Source organism: Galeopterus variegatus, unplaced genomic scaffold, assembly GCF_000696425.1.
Source record: "Galeopterus variegatus unplaced genomic scaffold, G_variegatus-3.0.2 Scaffold633, whole genome shotgun sequence".
NCBI lineage: Eukaryota > Metazoa > Chordata > Mammalia > Dermoptera > Cynocephalidae > Galeopterus > Galeopterus variegatus.
In genome coordinates, this window is record NW_007726744.1 from 161,068 (window position 1) to 176,271 (window position 15,204).

Sequence of the window (15,204 nt, forward strand, 5' to 3'; positions counted from 1 at the left end):
GGAGGGGCACAGGGAAAAGGGGTACAGCAAGGCCAATGGTCCCTGTTTTCAGATGAGGATTCTAAAGCCCCGTGGATAAGGGTCTCACCCCAAGGTCACACAGCTAGAATTGGGACTGGAAGCAAGAGTCTGTGAGCAGTGTTTTTGCCAAGATCTCAATGGCTCAGTCCAACCTGAAAACCCCATGTCCCCGATATCACACTAATTTCCACAGCTTTCTCCACTCCCGATGGGAATTGGGGAGGGGTGCTTATAGTCTCCCCAAATGTGCGTGTTTAGGGGCAGGGAATTTGGGAGATAACCTTGTGGGAAAACGTCATGATCGATCCCAACACCTTGGAATTTCATAGAGCTTGGTTCAAGCCTTAGCCTTGCTCTGCATTAGCGGAGTGATCTTGGGCAAATTCCTTGAACTCTCTGAGCCTCAGTTTCCTCATCCGTCAGATGGAGATAACAATAGCATCACCTCCTGAGACTGTCATGAGAATAAAATGAGATAATGCTTGGAAAATAATTGAGCCTGGCACCTGGCACGTAGGAAATTCACTGTATGTGGCGGCTGGCACTGTGATTCACTTTTCTTCAGGGCCTTTCCTCTTCCTGTCCCCACCCCTACAGGTGGGCTCCTTCTTCATGATCAACCTGTGCCTGGTGGTGATTGCCACGCAGTTCTCAGAGACCAAGCAGCGGGAAAGCCAGCTGATGCGGGAGCAGCGTGTGCGGTTCCTGTCCAATGCCAGCACCCTGGCCAGCTTCTCCGAGCCTGGCAGCTGTTATGAGGAGCTGCTCAAGTACCTAGTGTACATCCTCCGTAAAGCAGCCCGCAGACTGGCCCAGCTCTCTCGGGCAGCAGGAGTGCGGGCCGGGCTGCTGAGCAGCCCTGTGGCCCTTGGGGGCCAAGAGCCTCAGCCCAGCAGCAGCTGCTCTCGCTCCCACCGCCGCCTGTCTGTCCACCACCTGGTGCACCACCACCACCACCATCATCACCACTACCACCTGGGCAACGGGACACTCAGGGCCCCCCGGGCCAGCCCAGAGATCCAGGACAGAGATGCCAATGGGTCCCGCCAGCTCATGCTGCCACCACCCTCGACACCTGCCCTCTCCGGGGGCCCTCCGGGGGGTGCAGAGTCTGTGCACAGCTTCTATCACGCTGACTGCCACTTGGAGCCAGTCCGCTGCCAGGCGCCTCCTCCCAGGTCCCCATCTGAAGCATCGGGCAGGACTGTGGGCAGCGGGAAGGTGTACCCCACTGTGCACGCCAGCCCTCCTCCAGAGATGCTGAAAGAGAAGGCACTAGTAGAGGTGGCACCCAGCTCCGGGCCCCCCACCCTCACCAGCCTCAACATCCCACTGGGGCCCTACAGCTCCATGCACAAGCTGCTGGAGACACAGAGTACGGGTGAGAATTCCAGGTGGGGGCACTATTTGGGGGATGGGTGGTGTCCCAGAGAGGACGAGGGGTCTGGAGTCAGGGACCAGGGCTCAGATTTCCATTTTGCCTCTGTGGCCTTGGCACCTTCAAACAGTCAAATCACTTTTTTGAGCCCTAATTGTTTCATCTGTTAAAATGGGAATTGTAATTCCTATGTTATAACAACAATAACTATCATGTAATGTGCAGCTGCTGTGTGCTCTGCTCTGCGCTGTTTGTAATAATACCTATCAATGGCTGCCCAGTGGCTGGGTGCTCAACAGCTTGGGTGATAAGCTTTCTTAGTGTTCCCATTGTATGGATGAGAAAAAGGAGGCATGGAGGAATTGTGTGGCTTGCCCAAGGTTGTGCCATTGTTGAGGGGTGGACCCTGAGGCCCACACTCTGTGCTCCCTGTTGCAATACTCAGAGGGGAAATGGTGTGTGACTGTGTCCAGCATCATGCCCCACACTAAGGGGACTTCCATAAACCTGAGTCTCATTCCCTCCCCGCAGAGAGACCCAGGGCTTGGAGCAGAGAGTCCTCAGGAGCTGCTGGTCTGATGGGCGGAACACCCAGTGTCATGGGGGAGTGAGAGCCTCGGTGCCTGTGGGCCACCCCCATCAGACAGGTTCACTGTAGCTGCAGCCCAGGCCCTGTGTTTCAGGAAGGATGTGGCGCGTGGGGAGCAGTGGGATATTCATGGGGATGTTACGTGGGAATGTGGGCTAGGACCAGAAGGTGCTATCGCAGAACGCAGACTGAAAGGTTTTTATGCCAGCTCTTCCACTACCCTGCCATGGGACGTGGGACAGTCATACGCATGCACGTTTCCATTTCCTCCTGTGTAAAAGGCAGGGCTGGGCTCAGCATTATTGTCAGTGGGTGCTTTTGATGCCCTCCCACGTGCAGATGTAGTCAGGAGGGATAATGTTGGGCCTGGGCCCTGAGCCAGGTGCCTCCATGTGCATGCTTTACCTGGGTGGTCTCTGAGGTTCCTTTCAGTTCTCATATTCTATCATCAAAGCTGGATTTAAATGTCTTTGTAAATGTCTTGGGATAGGTCACCACGTGTATGTGCATGACAGTGTCTGGTGTGTGTACATGTGTTTGCGTGCATGAAGGGATCCAGTGTGCATGTGTGTATGTGTGTACATGTGTCTGATGTGTGTAGGTGTGGTGCACATGCACACAGGTGTGGTGCTCTTTACTGACATGCACGCTTGCATGTGTGTGTATGTGTCTGGCATTGTGCGGTGTGGATGTGTTTGTGCGCATATGTGTCTGGTGTGTGCATGCACGTGTGCATATATGGTAGTGTGCATGTAGTGTGTATATGCACACAATACATGTATGTATATGTGAGTGTGTGCGTTCAGTGCACGTGTGTGCACGTGTCCAGTGTGTGTATGAGTGCGAGTGTGTGTGTACTTAAGGATCCCTTGGAAAATGCTACCGAGAGCAGTGTCGGTACAGGCCTTGCTGCCCTGGGAAGAAGAGATGGTCTAGGTTCTTGCCGAAGGCTGCTGGTCCATAGGAGCTGTCCAGGACCTACAGGAAATGGAGGCCACATCTCTGCCTGAGCCCTAGGACACTCAACAGTGACTGGCAATTGGCATTTGGGGCATTTTGTTGTTCAGGACTGCCCACATTGCAGGGCATTCAGCACCCCTGGCCCACTAAGTGCCCAGTGCCCACCCCATCACTGTAACATCCCGGAATCCATCACTCATTTCATGTACACTCTGAGGGCAGGGCAGCCCCAGGTGAGAGACCCTGGAGGCTCTAACCTCTGCTTTCCTGTTCTAGGCACCTGCCAAAGCTCTTGCAAGATTTCTAGCCCTTGCTTGAAGGCAGACAGTGGAGCCTGTGGTCCAGACAACTGCCCCTACTGTGCCCGGGCAGGGTCAGGGGAGGTGGAGCTCGCTGACCGTGAGCCGCCTGACTCAGACAGCGAGGCGGTTTATGAGTTTACACAGGATGCCCAGCACAGCGACCTCCGGGACCCCCACAGCCGGCGGCAACGGAGCCTGGGCCCGGACGCAGAGCCCAACTCTGTGCTGGCCTTCTGGAGGCTGATCTGCGACACCTTCCGGAAGATTGTGGATAGCAAGTACTTTGGCCGGGGAATCATGATTGCCATCCTGGTGAATACGCTCAGCATGGGCATTGAATACCACGAGCAGGTAGGGGTGTGGGCAAGGGCAGGCTCCTGCCAGTGCTTCTCCCTGGGCTGGGGTCTCTACCTCCCGCCCCTCCCATCTCCTGTGCTCCAGGCTGCCAGCCTGCAAGGGGGGGGGGGAGGGGAGGAGGGCGATTGGACAATGTGTGGGGATTCTCTGCAGGGTGACTGCCCATGACAGCAACACAGTTTCTGAGTGTGGAGGCTGCCCAGGGCAGGGGCAGGGCACGTTCTATCTGGGAAGGCTTCTCAGAGGAGGCGGGCTTTGGAGGATGTGGAGAAGTGATGAGCATCTGCATTTGGGAGAAATCTGGGTCTTTGGAGAAGGTGTAGCAGGGAGGGGAGGTGTTGGATATCCCCAGCATTCCCCTGACACTGGAAACAGGAGTGTGGTTGACTGGAGGCAGGAGGGGGTCGTGGAGGTCGGGGTTAGGAGTGGAGGCTTGGTGGCTGCTCCTGGGTGGAATGAGGGCCTACTGGGGTCAAGGAGGGAGGCAGTCTTATCCTGGCCTCTGGTCTGGGATCCTGGCTGTGAAGTGAGTGGTTCTGGGTGAGTGAGAGCGCCCAGCTTGGCGACGTGACTTGAAACCATCGCATTTGAGGAATCGTTCTAAGAACCGGGATGTTTAGTCAGGAGAAGAGGAGGCTCAGCGGGGACAGGCGAGCTGTCTTCAAATATTTGAAGGGCTGTCATGTGGAAGAGGGAGCAGGCTCATTTTGTAGGGCCAGTGGCTGCAAGCAATGGAATCTGGGCTGAGGGGGAGGAGGCTGTTCCAACTCAGAGCTGTGTAGAGACAGAAAGGGCAGCATGGGGGACCTTGCACACACTGGGGCTGCACTCATGGTGGGGGTCACAGCAGGCACCATGGAGCCTCACAACTGGGCTTGGCTTCTTCCCCCATAGGGTTTCTTCCAAAAGTCAGCCCTTCCCCCCAATTGGGCCTTCCAGGTGAGTCTTCTTTGGCTGAGTCTTAGAAAAAGGAGGCCAGCAGGCAGGTGCTGCAGTTTCCAGATCCTTCTGTGTTCTTCTCTCCTGATGTTCTTGCCTTCCTAGGGAGGGGACGGGGTCACCGGAATGCCATATTTCCTGCTTTGGAACTGAGGTTATGGGCTACTCTACCTCCATGCCTCCACAATCAGGGGCAGAGGCATGAAAGGGCCAGAGGTGTGGAGGGGGCTCCTGCACCAGGCCAGCAGGCCATGGAAGGTGCATCTTGACGAAGTGGGGCCTGGCTGAGGGCGGGTGGGCTTGGTGGAGTGGTGTAGGCACATGGGAGAGAAAGAGAGGGGTTGGGGTTGAGTCTGGGGAGCACAGGCCCAAGCCGGGGCTGGAGCAGACAGGGAAATGTTAATTTTTCAGGGGGATCAAAGCCCGCTACCCCCACCCACTGACCTCTGCAATGTTGTGAGCTCTCAGCTCTTACCTCAACCTCTCAGGTGCATGCCTCCCCCATTACCATCACATCCCATTGGCACCCCTTTCTCTTGCCTCCACAGCCCTCAACCCAGTGGCTATGCAGGTTCCCTCCCTATGGAGGTGAGGGGGACACCAGCTGCAATGCCAGCAGGTGGGCGTGCATGGCACTGCGGTGGGCATGTTGTGTCTGGGCTGTGTGGGATATGGGTGTGTGTGCACATGCCCACCTCTCCTGGGGAGAGGTGCTCTGCACTGCCAGGCTGATGGGAGAGGGCGTGGCAGCAGTTTCTGCTCCTGGGACCCTGGTGATGCCCCTAACCTCCTGTTACCCTGGTTCCCCAAGCCTGAACTTCAACCTTCTTTCCTTCACTCCAGTTCTGGCCGTGGTCAGGTGCTCCTCCCCTAGGGGGGAAGCTCTCAGTGCCCTCCTCTGACCCTTAGGGGATGCACCCAGCAGTCCCTGCCCAGCCAGATGCTACTGGTGGAGGCTTTGATTGCACTGGGAAGGAGCCGAAACACAGACCAAGAGCAGATGAGGCTGCAGCAAGAGGGCTTTCAGTGAGATGTCAAGAAGGATGCCTTTTTGCAGAAGAATTAAAGCCATCATTCAGGTGTACCTGAGGCATCTCTGTGCCCAAGTTCCCTAGGAAAGGGGGGCCATGGGTCCCCCATGGCTTCCCCTAAGCCCTCAGCATCAGGGAGGCCTCCCTCAGTGGTGGCAGTATCTGCTCCAGGGAGGAGTTTGTCCCAATACCTGGTTGTTAAGGCCTCCATAGGAGTGAGCAGGAGTCCCTGGCAGGCTGGGTAGGTGACTGACTGCTGCCAGGCAGGCTCAGGGGCAGGGGGGTGGTAAGAATTTCCAGAAGCTGCCATGGCCCTGTGCTTGCAGGCACTGCAGCGTGAACGTCCCACCATCTGGGCCCCAAGCCTGAGCAGGCTGGGAGGGGGGGTGCCAGGGAAGGGAGCGAGGAGATGTGGGGGGCTGAGAGACAGAGACGCAGAGGCGGCTCAAACGGGGGAAGATGGAGACCTGGGGGGAGACAGAGATGTAGATGGAAACATGGCAGAGGAGACTGATAGAAAGGAGGAGACAGAGACACGGGGGTTGGGGGACACCGAGGCACAGAGGGCAAGACGGAGACCTGGGGGAGGGGGCTGGGGAAGACGGAGACACAGAGACAAGGGAGACAGCGATATGGAGGAAGAGATGGAGACACGGGGGAGGAGGCACAGAGACACAGGGGGAGACAGACATACAGGGACGGAGCTGTAGACTGAGACCGAGACCCAGATGTAAATGAGGACAGAGACAGGGCAGGGAGGGGGAGACAGGGCCTCCGATGGAGCTGACTGCAAGAGAGAGGTGGAGCTGCGCTGAGGAAGAGCCGAGAGACAGCGGGCAGGGCGTCAGCAGCCTGCAGCGCGCGGGGCCCCTCCATCTCCCTGTGGTGTCCTTAATGAGGAGATGGTGTCCACTGATCCTGGTATCAACCAGACTGGAGAGCACTGGGGAGGGTGCTGCTGGTGCTGGCCCTGTCCTCTTCTGCGGTCACCTGCCTTACCCACCATCTGGTTTTCCTGCTGGGCATGATGGTCCCCCGTCCCCTTCCACCAGCCCCTTAGGAGGGAGCACCTGTTTTGTCATAGCCCACCCTGTCAAGGCTGGCCTCTTGCTGTCCCTGCTCCCCTCTCCCCGCTTTACCACCAGTGGTAGAGAACTGGCAGGATTGATTTGCCCAGACGGACTGGGGAGGAGAATAGGGACACAGGACACTGAGGGGGGAGTGAGAAGATGACTGGAGGTAGGAAATGTGATCTGATGTAGATCAAGCACATACGTGTGCCCCAGTCACTAGGGGCCAGTGCATGGAGCCCAGAACTTCTGGTGAATTATGTACGTAGCCTATCTATTCCCCACCTGTGTCCTGTGCATCAGAGTTGGGCTTAAGCAGTAGCATGCTGATAACTGTTTCACAACTAGCCCCTCAACAAAAAGCCCTGATTTGTAGCATTTGCCCATTTCCATGGTGTAAATGCTCCCATCGTAGCTGATTTCAGGCTACCACGTGATGTCACTGAATGTGGACTTGGGAAGAGATGGGTACAATCGGCTGTCCTGAGCTGGTGCAGGACAGCTCCAGCACACCAATGGGCCTAAGGCACTGTCCTTTCTCTGCAAGAGGTCACTGGCAAGTAAATAATCACATTTACTTAAAGTGGTACATTAATTAGTGCATCAGAGAGGGATACAGGAAGGAGGAGCCCTTGACCCAGACTAGAGAAAGGATTCAGGGACGGCTCCATGTAGGAGGTGATCTCTGAGCTGAGCTTGAAGGAAGGGTCTGGTGAAGCCAGTGAATGGACGGAGGGTAAGGCCCAGCATGGGAGAGGACCAGAGGTGCCAAGCACCACACCTGAGAGATTTGTAAGGTGTTCAGAAGGAGCAGGGCACTGGGCAAGTGACAAGAGATGAGGTTGGAAAAAATTCAGGGCCAAGTCCTGAGAGGCATAGGAAGGGGTTTGGATTTTATCCTGAAGGTGACAGGTTCTCAACAAAGGTTTTAGGTAGGTCAAGGATATGACCAGGGTTGTGTATTATTGAAAGTCCTCTGGGCTGACCAGTTATTTCGATTGGTTAGGGTGCGGTGTTATAACACCGAGGTCAAGGGTTCAGATCCCTGTACTGACTGGCCACCAAAAAAAAAAAAAGCCTTCTGGAAGGCATATGAGGAGTAGAAGGAGAGAGAGGAGACAGGAGGCAGGAGGCAGGGAGACCAACGAAGAGGCCTCTGCGGTGGTCTAGGCACTTCCTACTACGCCTTTGTCTGGAGATGGAGAGGAGAGGAGAGGGCTGGGGAGAGCTGGCAGGTGGCTGAATCTGCAAGACTCAACACCAGCTGGATATGGGGGGTTGGGGCAGCAAGGACAAATCCCGGGTTTCTGCCTGGGTGGGAGCATTGGGGCTTGAGCAGATTTGGGCTGCGGGACAGGTTGCTTACCAGGTGCTTGGGGGCCATCCTGGTACTGGATCCAGCAGGCTGTCGGAACTCAGAAAAGGGGTTGTCCTGGAACCTGTCTCCTGCCTGGCTCTGCACTGTGGCCAGGCCCCTCCAGGATGAGGGGAGGGTACAGGGATGGGGTCTTGGGGACAGGGAGCTTCCTAATCATTCCCTCCTTGGCTCTGGGTCACAGGGATGGAGGGAAGTGCTAACCTTATATTCTAGAAGAGGAACAGCAGTGGGACAATAGCATGTGGGGCGGGGGGAGGGTCCTTGCAGGCCAGGAGAGGACGGGGCAGGGGGTGAATCTGCTGTTGCTTGGACTCTGGGCCCATTTTGTCACTCCAGATACATGTCCAGAGAGGGTTTCTATTTATAGGTGAGTGAGGTTGGCTTTTCAAGGCTAGGGAAGCTGCGGGTGGGGCAGGGGGGTGTCCAGATCTGGTAAGTCTTAACTTTGGAAGGGAGTCATAGACTCCTTTTTGATTCTGCTGAAAGATAGGGATGCTGTCCCATAAAATGCACCTTGCACAGACACCCCAGATGTGGCCTTTGAGGGCAAAGGTTTATGGACACCTCCCACCCAAGCTTGTCCGTTGGCCTCCAGGTAGAGGAGCTCTGGCTGAGGAACTGAGGCTTGGGCCAAGCAAGGCTTTTGGGGGCTTTTACAGCTGACCTGGCCCCAGACTTTCAGAAGATCTCCGGGTGTGGGAGGAAGAGGGGTGTTGCTTTGCAGACGTCTGCTAAGGGGTCCTAACATTCTTTCAGTCATCTCCTGGCTCCAGACCCCTCGATTCCACAAACACTGGAATAGAATACTAGAATGTCAGGGGTCAAGGCAGAGTCAGGGTGAGGGACTTGCATGAAGGAGGTGGCTTTTGAGAGGGGCCTTGAAAGATGAATGGGATTGACAGCTGGGGGTAGGAGCAGGGGGGTCTAGGTGGGAGGGATTAGGGGAAATGCACGGGGTGGGATAGGATGCTCGGGAGGACAGTCATGTTGCCTCCCCACTCCTGTCCTGTGGTGTCTGAACAGGGAGTGACATGAGTCCAGCAGTGCTGAGGACAGCCAGAGCTTCCAGTAGGTGCAGGCTGGATGGGGGAGGGGCCCAGAGGCTATTTCTGTTGTTCAGATCAGAGGCAATAAGGCCCCAAGTAAGGCTGTGGCTGTGAGAATGAGGGGGTGGCTAGGATATAACTCCACTGGCAGGATCTATGGGCCCAGGCCCCTTCCTGTCTGGAGGCATGAAGGGCAGGCTCAAATCCTAGATATCGCCAAGGTTCCAAGACAGTACCAGAGAATGATGGAGCTGGGAAGTCGGGAGAAGGAGCGGGTTCGGGAGAGGAGGTGAGAGGGTTTGTTTTGGACGTGCTGAGTTTGAGATGGCTGTGGGCCATCCCAGGAGGGTTGTCAGGCAGGCGTTGGCTCTCTGGATAAGGAGCCAGGGGCTTGGAGGGGGATTGTTTAGTGTCGTCTACACCCCAGTGACAGCTGGAGAGGTGGGAGATGGTGGAGGGAATGAGCCAAGGGGAGGGAGTGGGCTTAGACTGAACTCTGAGGAATGTTGGCCTGAAGGGAGAAAGGCAGCTGGAGAGGAGCCCTAGGAGAGGCAGGAGGTGGCCAGCACAGGGTCTGGGAAGCCAGGGGAGGCTGGGCAGGAGGCAGGAGGCAGGAGGGGCTGGCACAGACTCAGAAGCGGCCGAAGCATCCACTAAGAGGAGGGCTGGGAAGAGGGTCCCTGGAGAGAGGGGTGAATGGGCTCTCTCTGGATTCACATGAAAGGTTTCTGCTTTTAGGCAAAGGAGAAGGAGATTGGAGAGGTGAGGGAGGGATACAGGGACAGCCGGTGAACCAGGGCCCTGGGGAGCCTGGAGAGCAGGGGAGCAGGTTGAAGTGAAGGTGCGGGAGGGGCAGCCCCTTTCTGAGAGAGGAAGAAGGGTGAGTAGGGTGCAGGAGGCCAGGCTGGGAGTAGGGAAGGTTCGGGGCAGCTCCTGGGGGAGAGAGGTGGAGCTCCAGTGAGGGAGGACTAGGTTGTGACCAAAGGGATAAAGCAGCCCCAGGGCCACCAGCGCAGAGTCAGTGCCCCCGTCGCTCAGGCTCACGACTATCTCTAGCTGTGCTCAGCAATTCCAGAGCTGCTGCAGAGCGGAGGAGGGTGTGGGGACTTACCTGGGATGGAGCTGGGCCGGGCAAGGCAGGAGGCCTTGAACGTCAGCATCATGAAGGCAGCCTTCAAATGGTCCCCTGTGGGCTCCAGGCTAGAGGCTTAGGGCGAGTGGGGGGCAGGGACTGAGGCTCCAGAATTTTAAGTATCAGGGGCCTTGGGCGGCTGTCTGAAGCTGGGCGAGCACTGAGGTGCACTGTGTCTATTCAGCTTGTATGTTTATTTGGGGTGGCTTGGGGGAGCTGGAGGAGATAATGGGGGGGTACTAAAGCCACCCTGGTTAAGGGGCACAATGACATCGATCCGTGGGAGCATGGGAGTGATGCAGGGGGGTGTGCTCAGAGAGGCGAGGCTCCGCATTGGAGAACTTCCAGGGGCTGATGAAGAATAAAGCCATGATCTGTGTGATGAGACCTGTGGGATTTCCTGGAAACCTCCTGCCACCCAGGTGTCCTTAACTTCCCACACCACCTTGAAGGCATGCCTCCCGCTGACCCAGTGACCCTTTCCCCATCACGGTAGCCTGCCTGGACCCTCTCTCCTGGGTGGGTGGGAGTAGCAGGCAGACCTCTCAAAAGCAGAGGTGAGGTGAGCCAACGAGTTGAACTGGGGAGCAGAGATTTCAGGGTCAGGAGAGCAGGTGGGAGCTGAGGAAATGGGGGCTAGGTGTGGGCCTTGGGCAGGGTGGGGTGACCTCTACAAGCCTCCACTCATCTCTGGCCTGGCTTGTCCACCCCCTCACGCCTTCCCTGCAAAAGGCACATCACTGTCTGCCAGAGCCGGCTCTCAGCCCTCCTGCCTGGACCTCTGCAGTATCCCCTAATTGGCCTCTATCTCTTCCCTCCGAGCCGTCGCACACTGCCACCACTGCAGCCAGATTAATCTTCTTAATACACCACTTTGCACATCTCCTCCCTTGCCTGCACAGCCTCAATGGCAGCTTGGTGGGCAGAGGCAAGCCTAGCCTGAGCAGGGAGCCGGTCAAGGCAGTTCTGCCTACGCCCTGCCAACCTTGCAGCCTTATCCTTCACCAGCCCTTTCTGCCCTCTGGTCCAGGCAGACCACTTAATTCTCCATCCCTGAGAGTGCCCTGCACGTTCCTTCCTCCGCTCCTCTGCTCACGCTGCCCCCAGCTGAGGATGCCCTCCTTGGGTGTTCTCCACTGCCACCTCCTCCCCACTGGCCCACTGACCTCAGCTGGGTTTCAGCTCCTGTGGCACTCCTGGGTTTTGCCCCAAAGTGTTGCCTAGCCACAGCCTCGTAGATACGAGACAGATACTCTGTCTGCCACGTGTGAGGCCTGCTTCACTGTCAGTACCCACGGGGCCACCTGAGCTTGGCCCTGAGCTGGGGGTTTTCACAGGCTTTACTGCCTTTGTTCTGCAGAGCAGCCTCACCACGAGGTGGTGTTACCCTGATTAACAGAAGATGCCACTGGGGATCCATGAGGTTCAGGAACCTGCCTAAGGTCACACAGGTAGAAAGTCTCAGAGTTGGCAGGCCTCCTGTATTCAGATTCAATTCCACCTTTTTATCACCAGTGTTCTGCACACAGAGGGCACATTAAAGGTTAGTTGATGGAGCTGCTATGGGTTTGAGGGGAGTCTTGGTGCTGGGAAGTATTGAGCAGCTTGCTTGGGTCCATAGTTGCCGCAAGGTGACAGCCTGAAGGGAGGGGAGGTGTCAGGAGATGGGAGATGGGAAATTTACAGTTAGCATCAGCACAAAAAAGAGACCTGGGGCCTCTGGGTGGGAGAAGCTCAGGCTGCGTGGCCTCCACTCACAGACACTTCCCCTGGGCCTTGACATCTGTGAACAGCAGGAGGGATGCTGTCTAGACCTGAGAAAGGACTTCTGCAGCCAGGGAGAGTCAGTGAGGGGGAGGCTGGTACCCGCCTGATGGGCTAGTGTGCATTCTGCGTGGGCTCTTCTGGGTGTGAGGTGGGAGCAGCATCATGGACAGGGTCCCAAAGGCAAAGACAGAGAAGAAAGCTAAATGGACCCGGTGCTGCACCCTCCATCAGGTTTCCACACCTCTTGGAGCCTCAGTTTCTGGGGCTGTCTAGGAGGCTCCCATCTCTCTCATTTGGTTGTGAACAGGAAGGAAATGAAATCCTGGGAGGAGGGTCCTCAGCCTGGTGCAGCCGTGGTGGGTACCAGCAGAACTTGGCTTCACCCCTGCCCTTTTGTGGCTGCGGTGGCCGTAATTATGGCTCTGGTCCCTGGGGCAACTGTGTTGCTAAGATAGTGTCTCTGTGTCCTCTTCCTGCATTTACAGAACATTCCCAGCCTCCGATTTAGTAACTTGGACAGACTTGGCTGTCTGCGGGAGGAGGGCTTTTTTCCATGGGTCATTGGGAGGGGATACTTGGCCCTGGAAAGGAAGAGGCATTGTCCCTACGTGTGTGTAGTGGGAGCACGGAGGAGAGAGAGGGCGGGGTGGAGGGGAGTGCCAGGCCCCCTTCCCACCTGTACCAGGCACCCCTGCTTCTCCGGTTCTACAGCCGCTTGGCGGGCAAGGCGGGGTCTCCAGCCTTTGCTGCCACCTCCCTCGAGGAGGACCAGTGACGCAGGCCTTCTGGGGTGGCCTGCACCATCCTTCCCAGTGAGCCTCTTGCAGGTGTGCAGGTGCGAACGGGCGCGTGCGTCCCCGAGCCGTCGGGACATCAGGGAGAAATGAGAGCAGCCTGTCCCCGCACGCACAGGAGCAGTTGTACTTTTAGGACTCACTGATTGAGTGAATATGTGATATCAAAAGCTACTGTGTTTTTCAGGTACTTTTTATTAATTTTTATTTTTAACAGGTTTTTGAAGGTATAATTTATATGCCATAAAATTTGCCCATTGTGAGTATACCTGGGCTATGCTTTCCCATCAGCTTGTTCCTTATTCGTACGTCTCTATTTGAAATATCATTTTATGTACCTTAGGAAACATGTTAGATATTCAGTCCATCCGTGGGTCTGGATTCACAGGCCCTTCACTGTCACTGCGGCATGCGTCTGAAATGTTGACTGTCTGCTTTAATGGAGTCAGAGCGATGTGGGACTGAGCCCCACCCCTGGCTCTTCCTACCCTGTAACTTTGAACTACTTGTCCCCCATCTGTCAGCTTCTTGCTCAGCTGTAAATGAATGAGGAAGGACTGGTGTGTGGATGACATGAGGTGAGCTCAGCGCACTGTGAGCCTGGCTGGGAACCTGTAAAGCGTCACACCTGTGAGGTCTGTGCTCCTCGTCTCGATCCAACCCAAGGGTGGAAGATTGGGCAGGTGACAGAGGGACTGGGAGGCAGGCTTCCGACTACTGCTTCCTGGCAGACTGGACTTGGGAGCCCATAGTTGAGGACTCACTCTGTCAGGAGGGGCTTGACCCTGGGCTTTATCTGCAGTGATGATGGCCCCTTCGTCACCTCTTGTACTGTGCTCACTCTTCAGGGACTAAATGTCCTGTGTCTGTGTGGCCCAATTAACTAGGTCAGGTGGCAGTGCCCCCTCCTGCCCCCACTCCCAGCCTGTGGAGCAAAGTCTTGTTTGAGATCTACTGGAGCGACAGGCTCTGTGCCACGCCATCCCCCATGACAGCCACTCACTCTCTGGATACTTGGCTTTCTGCCTTGCCTACTGACCCCGGCTGTGCCCTCCAGGTCTGCCTTTGGAAAGAACTCCATGCATGGGCTGAGAGCTTACCTCCGTCTGAATAGCCATTGACCCCCAGACCCCTAAATGGCCCTCACCTGCTTGTCCTCTCCTTCCAGCTCTCCCCACTTCCTGCCCAGCCTAGCCACACAGATTGGGGCCATTAGAACACATTTGGTCATGCCCAGGACCTGGCTCCATGCTTGGGCAACCTACCTGGGAAGCCAGCCAGATAAGGCAGCCGGGTAAACAGCGGGGGAGGTGTCTGATGGAATAAGGGCCTGTCTGGTTATTTCTCTAACTCAAACTTCTTGAACAGCTACTATGGACCTTGGGCTTTTGGTTTGTCAAGACACTCGTCAGGTGGGCAGTGGGCCTCCCATCTCTTTCGATGCACACCCAGCCCTCAGCCCGGCCACGCCCCTCCCTGGTCCCCCAACCAGAAGCAGGCTCACGTTGCCCGTGCGTCTCCCCTGCTCCCTGCACACTGCCTTCCTCCTCTGCCCCACCCGGGGAGACCCCAATCACACTTTGGAGTTCATTCCAAGTGCCACCTCCCGACTAAGGCTTTCCTGGTGTGCTCACCCCTCACCTTCTCTCTCCTGAACTCCTGGATTTACTGCCTGGATAATTTATTTTGGCGCTGATGTATCTAAAACCTCTTGTGATTATTCAGCTGTTTTGTGTGTGTACAACTTGTTTCCAGCTAGAAGCTGAGCTCTTGGGAGGTGGGGAGTGTGGCTGGCGTGTTTTTGCTGCTCTTTTAATGCCAGGTGCATTCCTAGGCATACAGTAGGCATTTCATATTGAAAGGAGGTGACTAGTGAGCTGGAATAGCAGATGAGATAGGGTTTGTCATTAGTTCTTCTGAGGACCCAATCCAAGGCCCTGGGTAGGAGCATAAAAGGAATTACCTCTAATGTTTTACATTTGGCCAGAGAGGTTGAGAAACTTGTTGAAGGTCACACAGCGAGTGATAGAATGGGCTAAGAATCAAGCCAGGTGTCTTGGTCTCAGGCTGAAGCTCCAGGTGCCTCCTCATCTGTGACATCCCTTCCTGGGGTCTCTCTTCTGCCTGTCAGCATGTGAGTGCCTGGGAGTGTATGCATTGCATGCATACATGTGTGTGTGTGTGTGTGTGTGTCTGGAAGGAAGCAGTTGTAGCCAACAGTTGTCGAGCAGGAGGCTGCCAAGTCCACAGAGTAATTGTGGAACACGTGTGACTTTGTGTACAGCTGTGTGGCTGGGTGTGCATGTGAGGCCTTGGTAGCGGCCCTCTGATGTCTCTGGCATCATTGCACTGCTGGCCTGGGCCTACTGAGCTGGCATATCAGCACATAACAGGATAGGTCTGGAGCTCCCATCAGGAGGGAGGGCAGAACCCATAGCAC

The 15,204-nt window shown here is 56.1% G+C and overlaps 1 protein-coding gene across 1 annotated transcript in view; it reads left to right on the forward strand.

Annotated features, from left to right (window-relative positions):
• CACNA1G (calcium channel, voltage-dependent, T type, alpha 1G subunit) overlaps positions 1 to 15,204 on the forward strand; it is a 64,241-nt gene that overhangs the window by 13,668 nt on the left and 35,369 nt on the right. The window contains exons 8-9 of the mRNA XM_008570836.1: positions 619 to 1,402; positions 3,225 to 3,601. Coding sequence (XP_008569058.1) covers positions 619 to 1,402; positions 3,225 to 3,601 — 1,161 coding nt within the window. The remainder of the gene's footprint in view (positions 1 to 618; positions 1,403 to 3,224; positions 3,602 to 15,204) is intronic.